The following is a 27,232-nucleotide window of genomic DNA, read 5'->3' as shown; positions in this document are numbered from 1 at the left end:
ACGCCAAAGCCCAAGGGCTTCAGCCCTGGGCAGCCGGGCTCAGGTTAAAAGCCCCCCACCTAGGGCTGAAGCCCTTGGGCTTTGCCACTCCCCCTCCACCCCCGCCTGGAGCATCAGGGCTTGGGTGGGTTCAGGTTTCGGTCCCCCCTCCTGGGGTCATGTAGTAATTTTTTTTTTTTTTTTTGTCAGAAGAGGATCACAGTGCAATAGAGTTTGAGAATCCCTGGTCTAAACTATCCAAGACAGATAGCTATCCAGCCTCATTTTGAAAATCTCCCTCTTAGGGGGACACGTTTAGATCAAATTTGGCCCCAAATTGTGCTTCTTTAAGTCAAAATCCTTTAAACCAGTTTGAAGAAAGACTGTGACCAACAGAAATATCTCCATTCATTTTTTATTAATTCCACTGAATTTTAAAAAAACAAACAAGTAAACATTCCCTTTGGTGTTTACAGCCCACACGGGGCATCCTTGTGTCACTGCTTGACAGCCAGAAAGCAAAATTCTCTATATACACATCATAAATAAAGACAAAGGAACTGACTTCCGTGATTTTCATTGTCCAAATTTAAATGCAAACATTAAAAACAAGTTTTCAGAGTCTGTCATTCTTAATTATCTAAAGTGATATGAGTAGCACAGGTATGGAGAATTAATAATTAAATATATATACGCACACATATACACACACACACTATGAATTTTGTTGCATCAGAGTCCAATCACCCTTGATGAGAGGCAGGATGGTCCAGTGGTTAGAGCAGTAGCCTGGGCACAACACTGGCCCAGATGCACTGCAGTAGTTGTGCCGCTGTAGTGTAGACATAGCCTTAGTGGCTCTCTGCCTCAGTTTCCCCATCTGTAAAGTAGGGATAATAGCACTTCCCTACCTCAGAGTGGTGTTATGAGAATAAATGCATTAAAGATTGTGAGGTGTTTAGATACCACCCTGTAGAAGTACCTTAGATGCATCCGATGAAGTGAGCTGTAGCTCACGAAAGCTTATGCTGAAATAAATTGGTTAGTCTCTAAGGTGCCACAAGTCCTCCTGTTCTTTTTGCGAATACAGACTAACACGGCTGCTACTCTGAAACCTTCTAGATCTAGTGGGACTTTTCCGGGTGCCGTTTTAAAATCTGTAGATTGAGGGACACGGCTCTGGTGAAATCTAGAGTCTTTTGCAACAGGCCTCTGCAGTACCAGTTTCACATTCTGCATGCCAAGCTTCAGCCCGCCCAGTGCACATCTTCTGGGCCCAGTCCTGCTCCTAGCGAGGCCAATATCAAAACATCGCTTGGTTTTAACAGGATCAGAACTGAGCCCTTTGAAATGAATGAATGCAAAATCCAGCTGTGCGCTGAACATTATGGCTCAGATCTGAATCACAAAACCAGTGAGGCCATGGCAAATTAGGGTTGCCACACAACCCAGGGGTACTTTCATTTGCCCAGACGCCTGAACTCCTGTGAGTAGTTCCAAAGCAGTCAGCAGGATTACTTCCCTGAGTAAGGAATATTCATGAAGGAGAAGGGCAGGACCAGGGTTTACATTAGCCCCACAGAGCCCCAGTGATCGCCCCCAAAAGTCCGTGGATCTGCCAGAAATAGAGAGTGTGAAGCAAAGGAAGGAGGGAAAGGATGTGGGGGAGACCATCTGAACCGTCGACCACCTCCTGGGAATTAAAACAATGTCTGTGCCAGAAGCAGCGAGGGGGAAGTGAAACCCCAGGTGTGTCCTGGGTTTGGAGAGACCAGGGTGGAAGAAGGGGGTGACTTTCTCTTCTCTTCTCCCTGCCAACACAGATGTCCTCAAATCAGGAGCTCGTGGGGGGGATTTCCCCCACTTTTACAGCCTAGTATGATGTGTGGGGTTTGTGGGGGGGGGATATCATCAAACAGCTTAACAACCCCCCCCCCCCATTTGTTCCATCCCATTTGGCAGCAATGGAGACTAATCTCTTTGGGGACCGAGCCGGGGCTCGCGGGCGCGGGACAGACGCTCCCCCAGCTGAGCAGAGCCTTGATCGCATTGTGTCTTGCGGCTCGCTGCACCGTGACTCCGGAGGCGGCCCCAGTCCACTGGGACGCGCTGCGGGTGTGAACGGGGGCGGCTGCAGGCAGGTGAGGCGTGGAGCTGTGCAGCCCCCCCCCCCGGTCCCACCTGGCTCCTGAGCCTGGGGGACTTCCCTTCTCCTTCTCTCAGGCCTGGCATCAACTTCTCCCCCGGGGGGCTCCCTCCTGCCTTTGTCTCCTTGCCTTTGTCTCCTTCTCTCTCTGGGGACCACCAGCTGGGGGAGCAGCCCCGCGGGGGCGCGCCGGGGCTCGGGAACGCGCACTCTCCCTTGCCTCCTATTGCAACGCCAGCCCTTGTGTGTCTCCGCACCCCACCCCAGCTCTGTTGCTAGCAACTCCACCTGATCCCCCCTACCCCGCCCCCCTTTCCGGACTGCGCCCCCGCGGGCTTCCCAGCTCCTCTGCCGGCTCTGCACATTCCCCCACTGCCGCTCGCCTCGCCCTCCCCTGTCTCCTCCTCTTCTCGAGTGTGGACAGCCCCCCGAGCCAGGCAGACCGGCTGCTCCCTGCCCTTCCAGCTGACTCCAGAGCCGAGGAGCTGCAGACAGGTAGGCAGCGGATCTCTCCCTCCCTGCACCCCTGACCTTGTAGCTGGGCTCAGTCCTCTTCTCTGGGGCGGGGGCAGGGAATGGGCAGATTCTCTCGTCCTCTGGAGGGCCCCCGCCCCGCCGCTCACCCACACACCTTTCCTGCCCATCCTTCCCTCCCCTGCTGGGAATGAACGACTGAGCCGCGGCACAAACCCCTCAACTTCCCGAGGCTGCCCCGACCTCGATCCCGCTTGCTCCTGGCTAGCTGGATCCCTTCCCCCTCTGGGGTTCAGCGCCCCGCATTCACAGCCCCTCTGGAGGGGGCTCCCCATCCCCCCCACACACCTGGGCTGCTCGGGATCCCGCCCCCCCATGCCACTCTCTGCTTTGGTCCAGGTAGCCTTTGCTGATTTCAGTTACAGCTGCTGATACTTGGGAAGGGGGAGGGCGGGGGGAGAGGTGACCCCTTTACATCATGTTCCTGCTTAGACTCTCCCGGACGGGGGGGGAAGAGGGTGGTGTGGAGGGGGGGCTCACGCTGCTGATCTCATGTTTTTGGTTGGTGCCAGTCTAAAGTCACTTTTAGCCAGCGAGGGCTAAGCTCGGGGGAGGCAGGCAGGCAGCCAGCCTTCAGCTTTCATTGCGATTACACGATCCCTCTCATTAGTGCATTGTTTGATTTGTTGTTCAACCTCCCTGTGCCTGATTCCCCCCGGATTTGTGGCTGGTGCAAAGGCTGTGGATGGGATGCAGCTTCATCCATTCAAAGGCACCTCAGGCCCGGTCTGTTCTGAGTCTGGTCGCTCACCGGGGTTTATTAGTTATTTCATTGCTTATTTCACACCCAGGCCCATTGCCAACAGGGTTCGTTATTTCTGCTGTGGCGGGTTCCTCCGAGTCAGCATGATACAGTAACTATCATCTGCACAACAGATGCCAGTTATGTGCCTTACTGCAGGGCAGGAAGGTGGTGGGACTCAAGAACCTGAAATATTTATAAAGCATCCCCCGGATTAGGTCTGTCTAGCTAGCTGATTGGGCCATGACTACTGGGGTCAGTCCTTATGATTAATCATCTGTTTGCCCTCGTCCCCATTCATGCTGAGAATCAGACACAGTTGCTGTTTCCCGGCTATTTTAAATCTTAATCACTTAGAGGCTCTGGGTCACTTTAAGATCCTGGTACTCCATTCACGTTGTCTTCCTGAGTTTGCTTGTTTTTGCTTTCCACCCTTTGTTTTCCTCCATTCAGTTATCCAGCTCCCTTTGCACCTAAGAGTAACCACACTGTCCCATTGATCCTAGACCCTCCTCAGCTTGCACTTGCTCCATTGTGAAAAGTTACCAAGATGGAAAGCTTCTGTTTTCCTGGGGGGGGGGGGGGGGGGTTAAGCTACTTTATTCACAGAGAAATACAGCCACACACCTCTCTCAGTTGCTCCCTGATTGTCCTCTAATCTTCTTCTGCTGGTGAAAGTGGGGCTGTGATTCTGAATTAAATGATTTTGGCATAAGCTATTGGCTTATTACAGCTGGTAATTCATCATATAGAATTTATGTGACATTCATCCAATTCATACCTGAAGTCTTCCATCAGCATAGAGTTTGAATGGAAATTGGTTTGTATTTTCATTACATTTCCCTTTTATAAACCTGTGCATTTCTCTTGTGAAATCTGATTTAAAAAATCAACACTTATCACCCAAGGAATAATGTCAATATCTTGCTCTAAATGAGCTGATACATGGAGACAAATCCACCCCCTGAAATGATCAAGCATATGGGGTCAAATCCCCCCTGGTGTAACTCCACTGGGTGTTTTTTATCAGTTGGCTGAATGCTTTTCAGTGGCGCGCGCGGTGTGCTTTCCTATTGATCGTCCCCCATTTGTCACTCTGCTTTGTGCATGAAATTAGAGATTCTTCAGTGCCGTGGTGACAGCAAGTGACTATATCTTGGATGCTAATCTCTAACTCATTGCCATTTTAATCTCATTATTGGGAAGAGGAGACCCTGTTTGATAGCAGGTCACACGTCTCTCACCAATGATGGCTGTGTCAGCCGTTTTGTGAAGTCCCGGGGGAAAGCAGAGCAGAGGGCACTGCATATTCATCCAGGTGCCCCTCTTCCATTTCCGTACCATGTCCTATCTGTCTCTTCTACCTTCTAGGACATTGGAGGCTCAGTCCTGCCACCCTCTTGATTCCTGTGAGTGCCATAGCTCTACTGACGTCAGTAGGGTTACTCACAGGAGTAAGAGTTATTCCCAAGGGTACGGTTGCAGGATTGAGGCTCAAGGTAATAGGAAGGCAAGGCCCATCTCCAGCACCGCTCAGAGCCAAAGTGTAAAACCCTGGAGGCTAGTGGTGACCTGACGGCAAACATATAAATTTAAACCTCCTACAGTATGTGAGCTGCTGAAGATGGTAACTTTAGACACGTGACACTGCATCTCTCATCAGGTCTCAGGAGGGCATCCCAGCTCTACCACTGACCTGCTGTGGCAAGCCACCAATGCCAACGGTTTCCAGTGGTCACTGATTTTCAGTGCTCCACTTGAGACACCATGAGGCCATCACAACCCCAGTGGGAGCTGAGGGTGCGCAAAACCCTAGAGACCTGATTTGCCCTGGGTTGCAGCTTGTGCAGTCATTCCTGCCAGTGCAAAGTGAGCACGATGTGGACGTAAAACCCTGCCCGTTTGGAATGGTAGTATTATACGCTCACTTTGCATGAGGTTTCGTGACGACCCAAGGTGCAGGACAATGGAGAATCAGGCCCCTTTAAGGTGCCTTGGGTTGAGCATGCAAAAAGGGGGATACCCAGAATTAGGTGGCACTTTTGAAAATGTGGGTCTTACCCCTCTGTGCCTCTCTCCACCCGTTAATAAAACAGGGGTAATCTTAAGGAGCTGCCTCTCAAGTGCATTGTGCAGCTAAGGTCCGTAAAGCACTCTGAGATCCCTGGATGAAAGGGGCCATGGCAGTGCAAAGCATTTACATTAGCCGCTGTGGGCCAGGCAGCAGGGAGAGACCATCTCTGCCATCTAGGCTCAGCAAGAGGCTGCGTTGTGTGTGTGTGTGTGTGTGTGTATTTTTAGGTGTTACTGAGTATGATGCAGGGGGTCGTGAAATGGGACAGGCATGTATTTTCCCAAAGCCCCTTCTGTTCTGTGTCAGATTCACAACCCTTCCACAATCACAATGTGGGCCAAACTCAGCCCTCGTACAAATGAACTAAATTTCCCATGAACCCAAGAGGAGCTGTGAGTGTTTTGGGCATTGCAAAATTTGGCCCTGGGACTTTCTTCTGTGTAACAGCTTTTGCAGAAACTGTAAAATGCCACACCGGGTTAAATAACGACAGAGCGAGAAAGAAAGATTAGCAGGAGCTGCAGAGAGGAAGGCTCTTTCACCAAATTTGGTGACCAGGGACAAGGAGGAGCCCAGGGGTGGACAAATGAAGGGGGAGCAGGGTGGGGCTCAGGGTGGGGAGTGAGGAAATGAAGCAAGTTCATGGACTGTTTGGAAAAGGAGGAGGGCAGTTTTAAAGTGGATCCTGAAAGGAACAGAGTGACGTGCGCAGGTGGTTTGTGCTTCTTTGTTTACCCGAACTAGGTCTGAAAGAGGATGCCTGGGCTGTCAGCGCTGGCACTGAAGCTGTCCCGACAGAAAGCTCTTTACAAAGTCGGTAACAGGAATATGCAAGAAATGCTCCAAGCCAGGGACGAGGCAAGGGACATTTCCTATATCGGGGAGGGGGGTGTTTGAGATGAGTGCATATAAGTTGGGGATGCTGGTGAAGGGGAGAGAAACATATGGATCTTTCCCTGGACTGCATATGAAGTTCCCTGCACTTGCCTGCAGAAATAGAAAACCACATGGAGAGAGCCCCAGCAGGGAAGAGAAACCTCATTTATCTGCACAATGCCATCCTCCTAACTCCAGCCCACACACTGTATGTCTGCTCGCGCAGACCAGAGCTTACCCATTCTATTCTCCTCCAGGCCCTTCACAGACCATCCGTCACCCCCTGGATCCTTCTCTACAGTGAGCCCTGGCACGGGGAGTTGGGATTCATTGTCCATCACGGCTGCCAGGCACGCAGGCAACACACACAGATGATGCGGGAGACATGTACATTTGTCTATCCCTGCAGCTTATGTTCCTCTATCGGGAGCGCAGTGAGAGCTGTGCCCTGTAGCACTCCCACAGCGAATTAAATTCCTTAAAGCCAGGGATAAATCTGGCCCAGAGTTTCTGTTCAATCCATTTTGATTCAGCCCTGGAGCACACAAGCTGGTTTCCTCTGTGCTGTCTGTCCAGCAAGAGTCCCAACATTCTTTGTTCAGAGCTCCTGCTTCCCTTCCCCCCCACCCCCCATCTTCCAGATATGGAGTGGGAGGCAGCGGGGGGGAGTGGGGAATTGTTAGATATTAGAATGAATTTGGCATTGGTCTGATGTCTTTGCTTTATCGCCGAGGAACCACCATTAAGTTAGGGGCAGGAGATGGCTGTATTTCAGTGGCACTGTAACTCCCTGGTTTCTCTCTGTCGTGACTACAAATGACGGAGCACATTTAGTGCCAATTACATGGGTGGGTTTTGTGCTACAGATCCCTGCCCACTCGGAACTGGTCTGAGCCCCAACAAACTCATATTTTATATAAGCTACTGAACAGCCACTACTAACCCAAGTTGGATTCAAACTGGTGACCTAGAAGTGGAAGGCTCTGTAGCCCATTAATAATCCCCTAAACCATCCTGTCTGCACGGAGCATAGTTTTAGGACCATTAACAGGCTTGGTAGTATTTGCTTGAGACCCTTCACTCTGTTAGCGGGTGTTGATCCTGCTGGGAATGTTAAGTGGGTCCTGCTGATTCACTGAGGGAGGCGACTCATTACCCTGCCTGGATATAGAGGAGGCAGGGGTGGCTCTCTAGAGGAAAGAGGATCTAGGGTGTGGGCCAAGCAGCACTGAAGGAGGAACCCTGGGAGCAGCCAAGCCTGGGGGAACTTTATAACCTTTGTTGATTAAGCCAGATCCCAGGAAGGAGGTGAACTTTTGTGTCTACACTATGTACAACTTTGTTTCAGAGCAGGCGGGTGAAGGCATCTCCTTGCAGGGCCAAATTCCGCTCTGACTTAACCCACCATGTGAACCTACTGAGGTCAATGCAGAATTTATCCTGTTATGAAGAGAGTGGAGTGGAGGTGTCAGACTGATGCTGGCTGCTATGTCTCTGAAATGCACAGCACAAGGGACTTGATGAGAGGCTACGCTGGAGCTTGGTTTGGAGGGAGGAGGATCAGGAGCCAGACTGGCTGCTGATGGGAAGAGCAGCAGCGGGAGGCTGGAGAAGATGCAGACCGCTGTCCGAAACGAATGGGTTTGTCTGTGTAAAGCAAAGGATACCGCAGATGGGAAGGGAGAACTTGCAGACTGTGCAGGGAAAGAGGATTGGGCCCAGGGAGATGGGAAGTAGAGGTGGCATCCGGATCTGGGCATATGACTGGGTAAGGCAGAAGAGGATGCACTGTCTGGAGGAGTCCCATGTTGACAAGGGGCATTGTAGGAGTTGCCCTTTAATGGAGCAGCAGTTCCATTAACTCGGGGCTGCTAGAGTTTATGCATTTGTCCTTAGAGCCATGCAGGCAGGAAAGGAGCATAAACACTTCTTAGCTCGTCTGATGACAGGTGCTGTATAATATAACGTATTTGTTAACTGCTTTATTATTGCAAACCTGTGCCCTCTTCCCTATGCCCACAGATCTAGTGCAGAGTGGGGGTATCACTCTGGCCCCTGCAAGATTCCAAACTGTATCGTGCCCTCAGGGAAGCTGTTAGGTCCAGGGTCTGTGCGCTGCACTTTCCCAGTTGGTGAAGAGCTGCAGTGAAGTTCACAACAGCACTTAGCCCTGCGGGGGTTTTCTGCATCTGATTCATTGTCACCAGGTCCCCAAAAGAGCGCATGGCTGGGGTAATGTTCACGTGAAAAGCAAAGGGCTCGTGGCTGCACTAGTGATTGTGATGTGCGGCCCAGGCTAGAGCAGCCTGTTTAATCCACTCTTGACACCTGCTGTTCCTTCCGCTTGGCACCCTCCCATTTCTCCTGTGGATGAGAAGGTGAGACACTGTTCCCAGTCCTCAGAATTCAGAGTTGCCAAGATCCAGCTGGTTTGCTCTAATTTAAAAAAAAGATGAAATTGTTCTGGACAGAGAGATACTGTTTTTGCTCAACAATATTTATTGTTTCGCTGGCCTTGGAGTGGGAACTGCAGATGCTTTGCTAAATGGATTCCAAGTTATAACTCTAGATTTTGCATGAGCCAAAATGAAATGCGATTTTGTAGCATGACTCCATCGGCAAATAAGATATTCCAGTGCCTCGCAAAGCAATTCGTAGACAAGCGGCTTTTCTTGGTCATTAGCAGCCCTAAATAAAGGCATGGGTTCTGTCTACATGAACACTGCTTGGGCCTGAACTTCCAGGGGAGGGGGCTTTTCCCGATGGCAGTGGGAAAGTATGGAAGGGGTTGCCTCCTTCCACGCTCTAAAGACCCACGTGGAGTAACTGCAGGAAGCTTGTGGCCAAGCTTGCTGGGGAATGAATAAACAGGGCTTTCACTAGGGGACTGAAGAATTCCTTCTTATGAGCACATCAGTTGCAGAAAATCTGCATACAATCTGAATACAAAGAGAAGTAAATAATATTCCTTTGCCCTCGCCATTCCTTCTAAAGATCTCAAATGGCTTTACTGACTTAACAAGCCTCCCGATGCCAGTGACACAGTAGCCCCATTTCACAGATGCGGAGACTGAGGCAAGGAGAGGTGAAGTGACTTGCCCAAGGCCACAGAGTGGCAGAGTAGGGAACAGAACCCAAGAACAGCAGCCCAGAGTCCCAGTCCCAATTCCCTATACCGCACACGAGACAGCCCTCCCACCCTTGTCAGTCCAACAGATGACTGCAAGCATTCGTTTGCTGCCTGGCTACCGTTCAATGGAACACTTCCAGGGTTTACTCAGACCCTGCTTTTCTTTAGCTTCCCTAGGGCAGCGCATGCTGGGCTCCTGGTAGCACCTCTGGAGCTGCCCCGCCCCAGGCCCATTGCCTGCCCTACAAGGCCACCGGCTGCTTCCCGTTCTGTTCATCTTGACATCTTCATCTCAAGCAAGCCAGCCATGAGGAGGCCCAGAATGCCAACCTGCCTGGCAGGCAGCTCCAGCACGACAGCTGGTACTGGGCTGCCCCACCATTGTCCGTAGGAGCCAGGATCGCATCTCTAGCTCCTCAGATGGCAGGAGGTAAAAGAGAAGGGTAGGGGGGCTAGTCAGAAATCAAAGGGAGGCATCACCATTGATTAATGACCTTCATTTGCACATGAAACTGGAACCTCTCCTCCCCTGCAGGCCTTGCACGTGCTGCTGTGACCAAGGCTGGAACAGGATGAGGTAACCAAGGAGGAGGGACTCATTCATTGCCCGCCTTGAGCCTCTCAGAATCATAGAATCTCCGGGTTGGAAGGGACCTCAGGAGGTCATCTAGTCCAACCCCCTGCTCAAAGTAGGACCAATCCCCAACTAAATCAACCCAGCCAGGGCTTTGTCAAGCCTGACCTTAAAAACCTCAAAGGAAGGAGATTCTACCACCTCCCTAGGTAACCCATTCCAGTGCTTCACCACCCTCCTAGTGAAAAAGTTTTTCCTAATTTCCAACCAAAACCTCTCGCACTGCAACTTGAGACCATTACTCCTTGTTCTGGCATCTGCTACCACTGAGAACAGTCTAGATCCATCCTCTTTGGAACCCCCTTTCAGGTAGTTGAAAGCAGCTATCAAATCCCCCCTCGCTCTTCTCTTCTGCAGACTAAATAATCCCAGTTCCCTCAGCCTCTCCTCATAAGTCATGTGCTCCAGCCCCCAATCATTTTTGTTGCCCTCCGCGAGACTCTTTCCAGTTTTTCCACATCCTTCTTGTAGTGTGGGGCCCAAAACTGGACACACGCTGTATTCTCATTCAGTCCTGAATCTTGGCCTTCCTCCCACTCCATACTGCTGCAGTCCTGGCCTCCCCCCTACGCTACATGTGCATCCAGTCTCGAGAACCCACCTCGTCTGCTGCACTCCTGCCTGCATGTTATAGTCATTGAACCCTGGTGTCCCAAGTGATGAGAGGTGAGGCTAAACTGCCAATGTGGGTTCTGGACTCCAGCTTCCCCCAGAGATCAGGGCTCTTCCTATCTGGTGAGGTTTGGTTTTGGAATGTTGGGCCGACGCTCAGTTTGACTGAAATCAAAGAAACTGCCCATTTATGCCATCCGAGGAGCAGGCCCGGGGCTCTAGCCTGGAATGTCCCCTGTACTCGTTGGTTCTCAAACTCACTCCTTATTCACGTTAAGTCAGCATTCCCTGAACAGGAGACTCTTTGTAGCACAGAGCAACTGCAGAGCCAGTGTTTTCCCACGTAACAGGCTCATTGATCGGACAATGTCTTTGCTTTGGCTATTTTCATTGATGCAAGGTTTTGCGAAATGCAGGAGCTGCAAGGATTGCATTCCTTTTGCCAGGAGAAGACATTGAAGGGGTGAGTAAGTTCAGCATGTGATGATACTGCCTTCCGGGCACCCTCCTTCTGCTGCTCACCCTCTCAAGTCAGCAGTGTGGCATAGAGGGCAGAGGGCAGGAGTGAGCGTCAGAGCACCTGGATTCTGTTCCCAGCTCTGCCGGTTTGTGATGTTGGCCAAAGCACTTAATTTCTTTGTGTCTCTCCCTGTTCCTCGAAAGGGGATCACAACACTTGGCAGTCTTTGTAAATCATGTTGAGAGCCTCAGATTAAAGCCATATTCAATTAAACTGAAAGGCAGAAGATTTCAAACAGATAAAAGGAGAGGTACTCTTTTTTTTTTTTTTTGCATACTGCACGGTTGGCCTGTGGAACTCATTGCCACATGATATCATGGAGGCCAAGAGCCTAGCAGGGTTCAGACCAGGATGAGACTTTTATAAGGCTAACAAGAACATCCAGAGTGGTACTATTAAGGGATAAAAATACAATCCCCCAAGGCTGGAGTGCAGCTGTGGGTCCAGTGAGTGTGCTGTGTTTAAAGGGCTGATTTCAATCCTGATGTGGGAGCAGGGAAGATAGAAGGGGGTTTTGTGGGCTCTATAAGGCCTGGATTCTTTGATGAGCTTGATGTTGATTATATGTTTATCTCAGGTGCAGCAAGGCGCCCAGGATTATGGCATCTTCATCCTGCTCCTTGTCCCCTTTCTTTTTCTTCTGTGTCCTGGTTCTCTCTGACATCTGCCCAGTGGGCTCCTTGGACCCTGTCACCCAGGACAAAAACATCCCAGAGAATAACAACAACCTTCAAAACCAGGAGCTGTGGCAGCATCAGCCCCAAGCAGGGCACCACCGCAGGCATGGTGGAGCCAAGAAGGACAGGGCCCATGGCATGCCTTCCAGAGGGCAGGTGTCTGGAGAGGAGGCCCTCAGGCTGGCAAGTGGGACTCCAGCAGGAGAGGACCAGGGAGCAATCCAACGGCCTGCTGCCCTGAAGCAGCAGAAGGACGTGTTTCTGGGCTTTGAGTTCCCATATCCTGAGAGGGAGAACCAGTCCCCTGGGTCGGAGAGGGGGAAGAAGCAAAACCGGGAGCACCGGCGGCACAGCCGCAGGGAGAGGCTGAAACAACACCGAGGTAGAAGAACCCAAAGGGACCCGGGTCTCCTGGTTGCTTCAGAGGGCGAAGTGTGTGTGTGTGTGTGGCTGGGGAGGGGCAGTGTTTGTGTGGGGGGGAAGGTGGCTTTGGAGGGGCAGTGTGTGTGGGGAAAGGGCGGAGTGTGGGGGGAAGGTGGCTGGGGAGGGGAAATGTGGGAGCGAAGGGCAGTGTGTGTGCAGGGAGGGTCAGGGTGTGTGTGTGGGGGAAGGTGGCTGGGGAGGGGCAGTGTGTGTGGGGGGAAGGTGGCTGGGGAGGGGCAGTGTGTGTGGGGAAGGGGCGGTGTGTTGGGGGAAGGTGGCTGGGGAGGGGAAATGTGGGAGCGAAGGGCAGTCTGTGTGCGGGGAGGGTCAGGGTGTGTGTGCGGGGCAAGGTGGCTGGGGAGGGGCAGTGTGTGTGTGGGGGAAGGTGGCTGGGGAGGGCAGTGTGTGTGGGGAAGGGGCGGTGTGTGGGGGGAAGGTGGCTGGGGAGGGGAAATGTGGGAGTGAAGGGCAGTGTGTGTGCGGGGAGGGTCAGGGTGTGTGTGCAGGGGAAGGTGGCTGGGGAGGGGCAGTGTGTGTGTGGGGGGGAAGGTGCTTTGGAGTGGCAGTGTGTGTGGGGAAGGGGCGGTGTGTGGGGGGAAGGTGGCTGGGGAGGGGAAATGTGGGAGCGAAGGGCAGTGTGTGTGCGGGGAGGGTCAGGGTGTGTGCGCCGGGGAAGGTTTGCTTGAATTCTCACGATTTTCAGTCAAGCCAATTTAGCAAAGTTGTGTGAAACGTAAATTTTGCAGGTGCAAAATTACACTAACAGAATTAAAAAGCCACTTTAATGTAACAAGGGGGCTGCTTTGCCTCTCAGTTCAAGCTGTGTATATGCACGACTCCACGGGCCAGTTCCTCAGCTGCTGTAAATCAGCATCGCTCTGTTAGAGCTATTGCAGCTATGCCAGTTTACACCAACTGAGAATTTGTCCTCTGATATTTCCCTGGGCTCACCTCAATCTCTTTCTGCCCTCCCTAAAAGAAAGAGCCCTTGGTTGCTTTCTTATGGGGCTGACTGCTTCACACAAGGTCTAGGTGGGAGAACACAGAACACAGTAGCTGGTTTCAGGCAGTATTTTTCCCGGACAGTTGCTATCTTTCTGTGTAGACATAAATTTAACTTAAGGTGTAAATTTAAACTGATTTAGTTAAACTTGTACAAAGGGCTGTGTGGACGATCTTAAGCCAGTTTATCTTAAACAGTCAGTTTGGAACAGATTTACACGGAACCAATATAAACTCCTCTCAAACCGAAATATGTGTGCACACAGTGCTTTGTGGTGCTATATTGCTTTCAAACTGATTTAAATTAAACTATTACAGCTTACTAATGAAGGGTGGACTACTCAAAAGCACTCAGCCTTATTCTACTCCTATTGACCACAGTTGGCATTGGCTGAATCTCATAATATAGTTTTAAATCAGTGGCCATGCCCTGTTTCTTTCTATGGAGTTCCCAGATAAGCTCTTCAGGGCAAAGGTTATTTTGTTCTGTTTGTACAGCACCAAGCACCATCGGCTGCTGGGCCTCCTTGGCACTTCCACAACACAGATTATTAATAATAATAATTAATAAATAATAGTCTGTGTCAGCCCCTTCTGAACGGAGAGATAGATTTGGAGTGAGATGGATTTGAACTGCTTTTCCCACCCCACAGACCTTAAGGTCCAAGCGCATCTGATGTCTGTATCCAGATTCAAAGGCTGCAGGTGGTGTTGTGGTGTAACTATCCCCAGGGGAAATTCTGTGGCCCCTAGCAAGGAAAAGGATGAGGAAGATGATGTCTTTGTCCTTGTCACCTTCTGTAGGCAAAGGCCCTGACCCTGAGCCAAGCTCGTTGTATAAGAAGCCTGAAAACTTCGAGGGGCAGTTTCAAAACCTCCAGGTGGAGGGATTCACGGGTCTGGCTCCCACGGTGCTCCTCTTCACCATGCTGGAGACAGCAGTTTCTACTGAGGAACCACCAGCTCTTCCACCCACATCCCTTCGGCCCCAGGTAAAGGTGCACCTGTTAAACGCACTGGACTCTCCACCACTGGCACTGGCTGGAATTTTCAAAGCAACCTAAGGGAGTTAGGTGCTCAGCTCCCCTAAGTCATGCTTGGTGGTGGTATAAAGGCTGATGGTGCCTTGCTATCCCCACCTGGAGACAGCAGGATCCTGGGAGAGGAGACAGGTAGCTGCTTGGTGCCCCCATCTCCCTCACAATGATCAGCTCTCTACTGAAAAACACCCTCTCCCCAACCAGTGTGAGACCCCAAGACTTCCCCATGAGCTACAGTTCCCTCCTGCCCCTTTCAGGCATCTACTTTCCAGGTGTATTGTCTGACACAAAAGCTCTCCTAAAAAGTGCAGCTCCTTTCCTCGGAGACACCAGAGCACCTCCTCACTCAGGAAGATCTCCTCCTTTGATTGAGACATCTTTCCTCACCCCTGCTAGCCACTCAGCTTCCCAAAAGCGCCCTGGCATAGAACAAGAGCTCGCCTTGAGAGACAGCATGTCCCAGTGGACCCAGGATAGGCCTAGAAGCCAGGAACTCAGGAATTCTCGCCCTGGGCTCTGTCACTGACTTGCTCTAGAGCCACAGGGTAGGATTTTCAGAAACACGCAGCATTGACCTAACTACTCCTGTTGAGGTCGCCAGGAGTTTAATCCTTGGCTTCACTGAGAACAGAGTGAGGCCAATGCTGAACAATCTGCAAAATGGGGGTAAAAATCCCCACTTCTGGGGGGTTAGTGTCCTTAAAGTACATGCTGAAATTTGCCTGCGGGGCCCTACAGAAGGGCACACTATTTACTGCTTTGCTTCTTGTCACCTGCAGGTCCGTGTCAGGCAAGACGGGGACGTGATGCCCACCCTGGATATGGCTCTGTTTGACTGGACAGATTATGAAGACCTCAAGCCAGAAATGTGGCCATCTGCCAAGAAGAAAGGTATCCGACTTCCATGGGACCTACTATTGCTACGTATACCCTCCAACATCCCTCTAAGGCTTGGGGTTCCCAGCTATCCAGGAAACGGAAGGACAGACTTGAGGGGCTGGGGAGTAGGAGAGACAGACAAAAAGCTTAAGTGGTCTTATTGCATCGGTTAGATTTTGCAGCTGATTATACCTAACACACCCCTGCTATGGCTGTACCCAGAGGGCGTGCTTGTCAAGATGAGGATTAGCTTTATAAAGTTCCATTTCTCTACTGCCATGCAAAATGTACTGAATCCTTTGTCTACCACGAAGGGCATTTTGAGGGCATAAGGCATAGATTTGCCAACTTCTTCCTTTTATTTTATTATCTGACACACATCGTGCTCTAGTCTGTTCGAGTCTCCATACTGAGCGAACTACATCTCTGCTGTATTAAGTGATTTATCTGATATTGTCAGGTTCAGCTGGAAAGAGAACAGTGTTAGTGTCAATGGCTAAGGAATCTGTGATCATTTTTCAAGAGCTAATCTATGAATCTAGCCATTGAAAGTATTGTTTTTATAACTATCTCCATTAGCTGGGGCTGATTCTTTTGACTCCCGCTAAACCCGCCCTCTATCTGCTTGTATTTCATGTTCTGGAGCAATTTGCCCTGAGCTGGTCCAGAAGATGTGGTTTGGGTTAGGTTCAGGCTGAGGGAGATTTCAATAAGCAACAAAGCCTGTGAGGAGCAGAGATGAGACTTGAACTGTAGAAGTTTGGATCCAGATCAGAACGTCTCTCAAGTTTGAGGCTGTTTGGATCTAGGGATGGTTTGGTTCTGGGCCTACCTCTAGGAAGGAGTGCTGATCTCAGAAGCTTTCGAAGGCCTTCCGTTCCCCGTGAGCAGTGTGGGTGCTGGTCATTTGGACTAGTGAGAAGGAACATGGGAGAAGGTCAAAGTAGCTTAGCACCTACTAGAGAAATGCTGCTCCTTAACCACCCCATTCGGCAGGAAGGTTCAGGCTGCTGGAAAAGGTACAGCCCCATTGAATTCCATCAGCTATTTGCTCTTCTCCCTAGAGAAACACCGTAGTAAGAGCCCCAGCAGTGGAAATGAAACCATGGCAGCTGAAGGAGAGCCATGTGACCATCATCTTGACTGCCTTCCAGGTGAGCACCAGCCTCATAAAAACAAATTTCGTTCATTGCAGAGTTGGTTGCAGACTCTGGAGTGTTTGGAATCCAGCTCTGGATTCTGTGGCTGGGGTCGGGGGAGGGAGGGGTGACATCCCCCTCTAATTTATCCTAATTTTGAGAAATGGATGGTGTGGCAAGGTGAGTGTGGAGTCTGCTGTGAACATCCATGTTCAGACAATGCGTTGGGGCTGTGTCCTGGAGGAATTCCTGCTCAAGGCGGGTGCAGGTGGGGAGATAATTCAACAGCATTCTCTCTCCTTTTGACCATCTCTTGATGGCTCGCTCACTGTGTTGGCAGGATCCTGCTGTGACTTGCGTGAGCACCTCTGCAAACCGCACAATCGAGGCCTTAACAACAAATGTTACGACGACTGCATGTGCACTCAAGGTGAGTTCAGCTCATCACTGGTGGGAGACTCCCCAAGTCCTTGCTTTCTGTTTATCGCTGGTTCAGTGGCTGGCTACAGAGATTATAGCGTGGACGTGGGGTCTAGCAGTTTGAGAGCCGGGACCCCTGAGCTCTAATCCTGTCTCTGCCATTAATTTATTGCATGTCCATGGTCAAGTCATTTAATCTCTCTATTTCCTTACCTGCAAAGTAGGGAAATTAATCCCTCCATTCCAGTCTCGGCGGAGGAGTGTGAGCAATAATCCATTAATGTCTGTAAGGGGCTTTGAAGATGCACCGTGCTATATACTTTCTAGGTAGATTTTTCTCAGAGGTGTACATGGTAGCAGGATATTCTAGACCCAGGACCTTATTCAAACATGCTGCTGCTCTAGATTGGCCTCAGGAGCATGCTCCTATGGAAATCCCAGTGGGGCTGCCCCAGGCCCTGTTTCATGTTTAGGCTGGTTAAGTTAACGACAAGTATGTCGATATCCCATGAGATACGGTGGTAGGATAAATTTGGAGTTGAGCGAAGCTCTGATCATATGTGTTTTTCTTATGAGGGAACTGAATGGCCTGGGGGCATTGGTAATGAAAGGCAGAACCTTTCCCCTCTTGCTAGACAGGTCTGAATGCAGCTCAGAGCAGTGGTATCCAAATACAAGTGCCCTCTGCTCAGTGACCTGTGACATCAGTCTAGTTCCCAGTGGACAACTGCCTACATCATAAAATCCATCACTCAAAGGCAATTTTGTTGGCTGTCTCGTTGCAGAAGCCAGGGAGACTGAAGTCCCCTCTCACCCCCGAAAAGGTCTCTCTCTAGGGGAAGCTTTCACTGCCCAACCTGTGCTGTCCCTGCTCTGTGGAGCAAAAGAGGGCTCTTGTTCCCCGGGCTGTCCACGCAGCGCCTTCCAGCAATACCAAGGGCCAGCCCCTAAGTTAGCGTACCTCATTGTCTTCAGTGGAGCTACCTGGATTTGCACCAGCTGGCCCAACATTGTAATTACTGTGACAGACCCAGACCAGTGGGGTACAGGAGTCCGGTCGAAGGCAAATATTCTGGCCACTGGATCAATAGTTTTCTGTTCCCTGGGTGACCAGAGCAGGAGCTGCCCTAGAGCAATCAGGAACCTACTAGAACCAATTAAGACAGGCAAGCTAATTAAGATACCTGGAACCAATTAAGAACTTACTAGAATCAGTTATGGCAGGCAGGCTCATCAGGACACCTGGTTTAAAAAGGACCTCCCATCAGTTTGTGAGGGGGCACGCAGGGAGTGAGAAGGCAGGCTGCTGGAGGACTGAGGAGAACAAGTGTGATCAGGCTTCAGGAGGAAGATCCTGCAGTGAGGATAAAGAAGGTGCTGGGTGAAGGCCATGGGGAAGTAGCCCAGGGAGTTGTAGCTGTCACACAGCTGATACAGGGGACATTGTAGACAGCTGCTATCCATAGGGCCCTGGGCTGGAACCTGGTGTAGAGGGTGGGCCCGGGTTCCCCCTATCCCCCCAACTCCTGATTGGACACAGGAGGAGTTGACCTGGTCTGTGAGAAACGCCAGAAGGGAAGGTCTAATTTGGAAAGGGATCTGGCCTGTTCCCGACCCACTAGGTGGGACCCAGAGACTGCGGGGATTGTTCTCCATTTCCCCCATGCTGGCCAGTGACGAGGTTAGCTGAGCGGACGGCAGGTTTGAGCCTCTAGCAGAAGCGGCCAAACTGAGGGCTGCTGTGAACCTCTGAGGCGAGCAAATCCCCCCAAAAGCCCAGGACCCACCACGGCAGAGGAGGAACTTTGTCACAATACTTTCCTAGTTTGTAAAGCATGTTTCTGATTGACAAGAGGCTAACTAAGAAGAGGCACCAAAAGACAAATGTGCCATGTCCCAGCCACAGCTGAATTACCTGGGCAAATTCCCAGAGTGAAACACCCTTATTAGGAAGGCTGTTCATTGGTATCTTCTTAAAACAGAGGCTGCTTTCCCAGTATACAGGTATTCTTCACCAAAGGCTACCTCAACCAGCATCACATATTCCCTACACTTTAGGACTTGATCCGAAACCCACAGAAGTCAATGGAAAGACTCCTATGGACTTCCGTGGACTCTGGATCGGGCCCCAGTCACTGCTGCCAGAAGCCTCTGCCTCCTCTCGTGAAGTTTAAGAGCGATAAAGTAGCGAGGGGAGCTCCCCGGCCATTGCTGCTATCACAGCCACACGTTAACCCTCATTTCCCAGTGGAGCCATCACTTAGACAGTAATAGGAAGTAATCGGGGGAGACCAAGCAAAACTTCCTATGGATTTTCCTTACTGTTGTCAGTGCGCTTTATGGAAATTCTGAAGAGCCTGTGAAACGCTCTGTCAGCACCAATGAAATCTCAGCCATAAACGAGCAGACGTAACCTTTGATCAGTGAGCTAAATAGAGACAAGAAAACAATAAGCCCTACGAGGTCCAATGCAGGTGATGGGACTTCTCTGCCATTCTGGTCCAAATGGCTCACCCAACGTTATGTTCATGGGACAGTCCCCATTGTGGTGGGTTCTGCCATTGACCCTGTGTGTCACCATGAGTCACATGTGCTCACTGCTGAGATTGACTCCGCTTCCCCTACTGTAAGATGAGGACTGGCCTAATTCCTTGAAAGCTTTATTCAGCAGCACACACACAGACTCCAGTACAATTCTCTGTGTGTGTGTGTGTGTGTCTGCGCACGCACACCCAGATTACTCCCCAGAGCAGTTGGACCATCTCACACTCCTCATCTGTGTCTTCCGTGCAGGGCTACGTTGCTACGCCAAATTTCACCGGAACCGAAGAGTGACCCGGAGGAAAGGGCGTTGTGTGGAGCCGGAGTCAGCCAGTGGTGATCAGGGATCGTTCATTAACGTGTAGAAGGGGGCAGAGATTCATTTCCAGCCTGGAGGGTCAGGGACGAGTTATTTATAACTAGCAGTGGGGAGGGGTGGGGAAATTACCAAATGATTGAAGCTGCAGGCTCTGACCGGGCGGGGCCCCAATGAGACTGATTCTGATGATGAGATGAGGGTAGCTGTTCTCAACCTTTTCTATCCCAGGACTGCCCCTCCCACCCTCCCCGGACATCTCTCCCATCTCGCTGGGACCCCCTCTCCCATCTAGCAGAGACATTGTGGTCCCCTGACACCTGTTCATGACCCTTGAGCTGAGAGCCTCTGAAACAGGGGAAAGGGGCCTTATATCCTCTCTGCTGAGAGGGAAAGAGAATCCAAGACTCTTCTCTCACTGCAGCTAAAGTTGCTTTCTTTAGGTCGAATGGAAGCCAGGGCTTAAGTCTTTCCCCTTGGTTATTTCTTGTGAGAAAACTGGGAGGAGCTCCCCTAGGAATCCTGGGTTCTGGGACAGGTGGGTGGGTGTCCTTGTTCTCTCCTGCTTGGAACCTATATGGGAGATCAGAGAAGATGACCAGGAAATTGGATACCCTGAGCCGGACCATTGCATAGGACATGCCCATTCTCTGCAGCCCTGAAATTCTTGCTTTCCCTATGGCTTATCGCCCACAGCCAGTCAGTCTCTTTTCTCTGCCTAGGACTGTGGGACAGTGATGCATGGCTAGGCAGTGCTTTAGTGATACCTCCTGCCACACACTAGACAAACACCTGCCTTCGCTGGTGACTCTGTCCAGAACCCTCACTTCAGTGTCTGTGTGGGGTAATTAGGAAGATAAGAACCTGAACCTCAGCCGGTGTAGGTGGCTGCTGCTCCACTGACTTCAGGGGAGTTGGGCCCATTTTACACGCCACCTGAGGATCTGGGCCTAAATGTGCCGGTGATGAGTCACTGGATCTTAGATCTGCTCCTTGCTTTGCCAGAGACTCGCTGTGGGGCCAGGGTGAGTCACTCTACTCTGTGCCTCTGTTTCCCCTTCTGTAAAATGGAGATATCTCCCTCCCTCCTTCAGTTCATTCATGTTGGTGACCCACTTTTCAGACCCTCAGGTGCACTGTGCTACAGAAGGGCAAAGTCTAGTTATTGCGGTTGGCGAGGGGTGCCAGCCGGCATGCTGCCTTTCAGAGGACCAGTTGCTCAGCATGCAATCTAATCTGAGTGACCAGGCAGGTTCATGATGGGGGTCTTGGCAAGAGGACTCCATTGGGGGCTGGTGCAGTTAGCCAGAGGGTCCGTCCCTGGAGTCAGCACCGCGGCATTGGGACACAGGGAGATGCTGGTTTTGCTTTTCTTCAACCAGCAGCCAACGCTGGAAGGAGGGTCACCTAGCCATGAGGCCATGCCCTGTTTTTATTCCCACTGCAGTTAGCAGACTATGTGTTCCCGAGGCTGTCCCCTCCCCATCCCTTCCTCTCTCTCCCATGGAGGACAAGCTGGTTGGGACGGGCTGAAGATAACATCCTGGCCTGCAGCTCTCACTCATTTGGTTCTCCTTTGGAGTGTGGGGTTTTTTAATTATTATTTTTAGGAGTTTTCTGGGGAAATGCAGTTTTCCTAGTGAACAGACAATAAAGTTTCCGGTGAAGGAAGGTGGGGCAGGGCTGTTACCTTGTAGTACATCCTGTGACGTGTTGCATGCGCATTTGATTGCGATGTAAATAAAGAGATGATAGTTAGCCTTTCCCAAACTCTTTCTGCTTCCTTGCCTGCCTCCATCCCTGGGACAGGAGCCCACCAGAGAGCCTTTGTGAGGCTAGGTCCGTGACCTCTGAGGAACACCTAGGTGCTTCTGACAATGGTGCATAGGAATTGCACTACTCTGGGGCTCCATCCAGTCCCATATGCCATCTCCAGCATCAGCTGCTTCCGAAGAAGATTGGAAACCAGCCTGGTACTAGGCAGCTATGGAATAACCTGCCCAAAGGTTTCTTCCCAACTCCCAATAGCTGGAGTCTGTCTTATGCTCTGACGTATGAGGGTTTATAGTCCTTCCAATATTCTTTTTGTTGTTCTTGCCATTATAACTCTGGATACGCTTGTTAGGCATATAAATGTCCAGTTCTTTTTTAAACCCTGCTAAGTTCGTGATTTCCATAATATCTTGTGGCAATGAGTTGCCCAGGCTAACTTCACTGTGGGAAAGAGTGGTGTTGGTTAGACAGTAGGTGTCATTCTCCCTGAGTCAGTACTGGGTCAGAAGGGTGACCACACGGCACAGGACAGTCCCTTTTTTACGCCCTGTCCCTGCCATCCCAACATTTTTTTCGAAAGGAAGCATTTGCTCTTGCTGACTTGATCGGCCTGAGGGCCCCTTCCCAGGGGTTCTAGCCACGGGCAACAGTCTTGTGTGGGGAGAGGGGCACTCAGGCAACCGGCTCGGGGGGTCCTGTTTCTCTTTGGGAAATATGGTCACCCACCCCAGTGTGGCATGAAAAGGTTCTGGGTGGCTTGAGGTAATGTCTTGTGGCTGTAAAACCAAGATCTCAGCCCTTTTTGCAGGAGTGAGGGTATTACCCCTGGTGGTCTGGTCAGATTCCAGTTTGAGTAATTATATTCTACCTCCCTAACTTCCCTCTGCTGTTTCATCAGGATATGTTCGTCTCCATTTTCTGCCCTTGTGTAATGTTGCCGTGCGCTGTGATAGGAAAATGTGGAAGAGCACACACAAAGTTCCCGCTCCGCTGTGTAAAGTCTGACTAAAGGCCCAATAACGACAACTTTATAATGCTGTGTATATAATAAGAAATAGGACACAAGCGCATCCTCAATGCCAAAAGAGATTTTGAGGGAGGAATTTGTGAAGGAACCCTTAAGACAAACCCACAATTCGGGTGGCAGTAGCTACACTGTAGTATGATTTCTGTCCAAGAATTAGGACTAAAGCATGAGTATTTGGGTCCAGCTCCAAGCAGCAGGAAGAATGCAATTAGCCAACACAGAGCAGGGGAAGTCTAGACTCTCTAACAGCCCAGATTCATAATAAGGGGTGGCGCTGCCAATGTTATAGCCAACACCTGGAGTTTAAAGGCCAAAGTTCTGAGCTGATCAGTCAGTTGCAGATTTCTTAGATCTGGCCCTTAGTTTGCTGATGATAACCAGGTTCAAAACCTAGCTGATAGGGCTCCGCCAGGACACCTCTTTCCAACATGGTTGTTGCTAGTCTGATTGTGCCATGGGCCCCAATTCTGCCGTGAGCTCTGCAGGCGCAGATCCCCGTGCACTGGTGAAGCCCCGCCCCAGATAGCGGCGCTCTGTGTAGGGGAAGGGGTCTGCCCACGTAGAGCTCACTGCAGGATGTGGGCCATAGTGTGTATTCCCTAGTGGGTGCAAATCATCATATCAAGCTGTAAGCAGATTCAAACAGCAGCAAAGGCAGTGACAAATCACTGTGCTGTTAGGCTTTACGAGGGACCTCAGCCTCGCTTTTGTTTTCATAGATGCAATTAAGTGCGGGTGCAAAGGGCAGCATTTAGACAACCAGTTCCCTGGCTGGCAGGATTAGTTAGCTGTTTAAAGGATACATTAGGCGATTAGTGCCTGCAAAAATGGATGCTGCTGTTCTAAATCAAGGGATACGGCTAGATCTATCACTCGGGTGTGGGGACAGGGGGAACAAAGAATCCACTGCAAAAAGATAAAAGCTTTCCAGATCAAGACATGATGTTAAGGGGATTGACTAGAAAAGTTCTACCCAGAGGTGAGCTTCAGCCTGTGGGCGCCGTGTTCAGCTGAGTTAGCATGAGATGGGAATGCAACCGCCTGACACCGGCACCAGTTCAAAACCCGCCTTCTGAATTACAGTGCAACCGAAGGAAAAGCTGTCAAGTAAATAACACCCCAAGCTGTTGAATTTGAGCCCAGCAGCATCTCAGACCCCACCACAGAGCAGCCTGGCTCAGGCTGCAAGACCTGACTTACTGCTGAGGGGCCGCAAAGCTTTTCCGAGCTAGCCCGCGCAATGTCTTCGGGAACGTGACAGCCCTTGCAGAGAAAGAGGAGTGATGCTAATGCTGGTTACATCTGTGGATTCTCCATTTCTCTTCCAGGGTGTCCCAGCCCCGCTGCAGCAATCAATGGCCACGCCTGCCTTTGGGGCATTAACCCCAGAAAAATCAGAGGAAGGAAAATCAAAGAAATCCCAATTCTGCACGTCACTTTCAAAGGTTAAGCTCTTGCAGATGAAGCATTCATGCAGGGTCAGCTTCTCTACGGCTGCAGGCGGTTTTGGGCCTGACCCAATGTGCTCTAGAAGGTCTCCTACTGACCTCAATGGGCTTTGGACAATCCCCAAACCAAACATAGCAGGACTTCATGGAGCAATTTCAAAAGCGCCCTTCCTTAAGGAGTGCACATGCTGTTAAGGGGAGTGAGAGAGTCTCCCCTAAAATTCAGCTCTAGAGAAATGACACGTGGTGTGGAGCTGCTGCTCCAAGGTGAGCGTCATTAGGAATGAAAGAGAGAGGCCAACCTGCTGATCTGCCATAATCATGTCAGCAGCTGCCTGCTCTGCAAATATTGCTGAACCTCGGGGCCATTCCTGTCCACAAGTGACAGTTGCCAAAAAGATGAGTTAAAGGGAGATGAGGAGGCTCTTTGCAAGCCCCAGAGAGGCACAAATTAAACCATTTGGGAATCTCTCTCTGCTCTGTAATGGGCTGAACTAACTTTAGCTTCGGGGTGGCTTACTGCTCATTACGCTGGTCAACCCACAGTGCAGGCAACTGCTTCAGGTTCAAGCCATTGAAGCACTGCACATTTGAAGCCCATGCTATTCAGGGTCTGTGTGTCATAAAGCATGGTGGAAATGCTGCCATTTGTACATGGTTTCCATTAGAAAGAATCAAGGCTGCTGGTTCCCTGGCTGCGCCTTGCGTGAGCATGTGTGTCACGAGTCCCTAAAAGCAGCCTCCATCAGGCATTCTCACCTACCTTGGTACGATCAACCCCAGGGAAGTATCCCATGAGTGATCTCTCAAGGCTTTTGATTAAGGCTTCATAAGATGAAGAGACTTGCTCAAATCCTGCATCTGCTCTTTGGTTTCATATTGTGTGCCCCGGGATCAAGAGGTGAGTGTTTGAAGCTTAAATGTCTTGCCACGGGTTCTGCAGAAATGGAAATCCCACTCACAATTAATACAAAACAATTCAGGGCCTGATCCAAGCCCATGAGAGTCAGTTAGGGTCTTTCACATTGTCTTGGGCTCAGACCCTGAGCAAATAGAGAGAAAGGCAAGACTGACAGCCCTGGAGAGTGAGGGTCTCTCCATCACCACAGAACAGGTACAGACAGCATGGGCACCAGTGCCAGCTTCCCCCAGTGCCCTGCTAATGTGCTTCAACCTTGCCCTTGAAGGATCAGACTCTAGAGGGGAGAACGCTCAGTGGCCTTTAGCTTCCCTATTATACCGCCAAGAAGGGAGCCAGCTGAGTGATAAATTCCAGGCCAGTAGCAATTGGATTGGTACCACCAGCATATTTGGCATAGGCCACCAAGCAGCCTGCAGGTTGTCACAGCTCAAGTTGAGCTATTCTGAACCAGGAAGCTAGCCGTGAAGAGCTCCATGCCCCATTAACGAGCTTTTGTGCTGCTGGATTCTCCCTGGAGCTTCCTGCTTATCTCTTCCACTGTGTTTGTGTTGCTTTAGTTATTGGGCCCAGGGAATGCAACAGGGGCAGCCGGAGAGAGTGCAACAAAGTTAGACAGCAAGGCAATTTACAAGGTACAAGCAAAACACAGCAGAGATCAAAAATAGCCCTGATCCGCGTGGGAGCCGTGCAAATGCACCAGGCATATAATGGCTCTAGTTGTTTTCAGATCCATGGGATCATTAAGACATTTCTGAGTCACTTGAGTCCATGGCACACAATCCCACAATGATAACTGGGGATGAATGAACTACACAATACACTGAAGAACAAAGGGAAGGAAAATGCTTGATTGTACAAGAGGAAATGAATGGCATGCACTAAATGGCAATCACATCAATCCAAGTGATGGCACTCATAAACTATAATAGTACATGATGTCTTGCTCTGGACTGAATGAAAGTGTTGAAGGGTGTCAGGAGACCTGCACAGTGCCGCATCTAAATCTTGCTTTTGCGTACACTTCTCATGGAGAATAGATTGCAACAATAGCATGGAATTGTCTTTGGAATGACACAAAAAGAAAAGGAGGACTTGTGGCACCTTAGAGACTAACAAATTTATTTGAGCATAAGCTTTTGTGAGCTACAGCTCACTTCAGCGGATGCATGCAGTGGAAAATACAGTGGGGAGATTTTTCTATATATATATGACAGTGTCCTTTTCTCCAGTACTGGGGTTTCCCAGGCATTGGCTGGCTAGTCCGCTGGACAGGAAGAGGAGCGCTCCCCACAATGCGCCACAAAGTAGTAAGCCAGCAACAAAGCCCACTAAGTTATCTTCCTTTCCCATTTGTCCCATCTTCTCCATTCCATCTCTACACTAGGGATGAAGTTCCCAAATCCTCAAAAGTGCCTAATTCCCATTGGAATCAATGGGAGTTAGGTATCTAAGTACCTTTGGGGATTTGAGCCAAAGTCCCGGCCCTACTGAAGTCAATGAAGGCTTTGACGTGGATTTCCGTAGAGACTGGATTTTCACCCTAGGACTTCAGTATGAACATTTTCCACAGTTACTATCACTAATTCAGCTCCAGGGCTGGCTGTGAAGGTGAAAAGGCTGGTGTATGATTATTATTTAACACTTATATTGCAGTAATACCTAGAGGCTAACCAGGTCAAGGTCCTAGGCTCCGTATAATCACATAGTAATGACAGTCCCTTGGCAGACAAGGCATTTGCTGCCATCTGTGTTTTAGCCACTGTGTTGTCTAGACCTGTCCTGAACAGGGTTTCGATGTCACAGGGTTCATGCTTAAAATGCAATCACTCACCTGGATTCCTGTCTGCATTAGCACCCCCCCACGATTGCTACCCTTGGTGGAGCTGCCCCAGGGGGACACTCTATGGAAATAATCCGAGTGCTGATGCAGCCCTGGATTATAAACTCTTCAGGGCAGAGCCAATTTGGGTTTTGTACAGGGCCAAGCACAATCTCTTTGGGGCAGGCAATGTCTTTTCATTAGATATTTGTTCAGCTCCAAGAACAATAGAGCCCTGAGCCCTCATTTGGGTCTCCAAGTGCTACAGTAATACCGATAATAATTGCAGAGCCTTAACAAATAATAAATAAAACAAAGGTAATAAATTTGCTATGAGGATTGGCCGAATGAAGCCATTAATTACACCCTTGTAAGAGCGTGTGGTTGGTATAAGGGACCAGTCCGGCAAACTTTACTCAGGCAGATAGTCCTGCCTCACCTGAGAGATCCCCTTGAATCACGTGCCCAACCTGGGCTACAGCCCTGCAAGGCCGAAGGTTGTAGCACAGTCCAGGAACCCCATAAAAACACAAGTTGTTACTGTTACCAGATGACCAAC

The 27,232-nt window shown here is 50.3% G+C and overlaps 1 protein-coding gene across 2 annotated transcripts; it reads left to right on the top strand.

The window, feature by feature from the left end:
- The first annotated feature begins 1,983 nt into the window (after window positions 1-1,983).
- DRAXIN (dorsal inhibitory axon guidance protein) lies at window positions 1,984-21,448 on the top strand. 2 transcript variants are annotated; one of them, XM_043531706.1, is made up of 7 exons: window positions 1,984-2,120; window positions 11,825-12,306; window positions 14,154-14,341; window positions 15,169-15,280; window positions 16,333-16,422; window positions 16,748-16,837; window positions 19,621-21,448. In XM_043531706.1, exons 2-7 carry the CDS (start codon window positions 11,847-11,849, stop codon window positions 19,731-19,733), a joined length of 1,053 nt encoding a protein of 350 aa, XP_043387641.1. In that variant the 5' UTR covers window positions 1,984-2,120; window positions 11,825-11,846; the 3' UTR covers window positions 19,734-21,448. The 2 variants fall into 2 exon arrangements, with proteins under 2 accessions (XP_043387641.1, XP_037737196.1); XM_037881268.2 differs by lacking the exon at window positions 1,984-2,120 and adding an exon at window positions 2,458-2,620.
- The last annotated feature ends 5,784 nt before the right edge of the window (window positions 21,449-27,232 follow it).

This window comes from Chelonia mydas, chromosome 18, assembly GCF_015237465.2.
Source record: "Chelonia mydas isolate rCheMyd1 chromosome 18, rCheMyd1.pri.v2, whole genome shotgun sequence".
Classification (NCBI taxonomy): domain Eukaryota; kingdom Metazoa; phylum Chordata; order Testudines; family Cheloniidae; genus Chelonia; species Chelonia mydas.
Note: the sequence above shows the minus strand (reverse complement) of the source record. Positions and strands in the feature narration are given on the sequence as shown.

Bases quoted from the DNA above. Each gene is read 5' to 3' on its own strand.
- DRAXIN (XM_043531706.1), top strand. From the start codon at position 11,847: ATGGCATCTTCATCCTGCTCCTTGTCCCCTTTCTTTTTCTTCTGTGTC. The intron at 12,307-14,153 runs GTAGAAGAACCC...CACCTTCTGTAG, and splicing joins GAGGCTGAAACAACACCGAG to GCAAAGGCCCTGACCCTGAG. The intron at 14,342-15,168 runs GTAAAGGTGCAC...TGTCACCTGCAG, and splicing joins CCACATCCCTTCGGCCCCAG to GTCCGTGTCAGGCAAGACGG.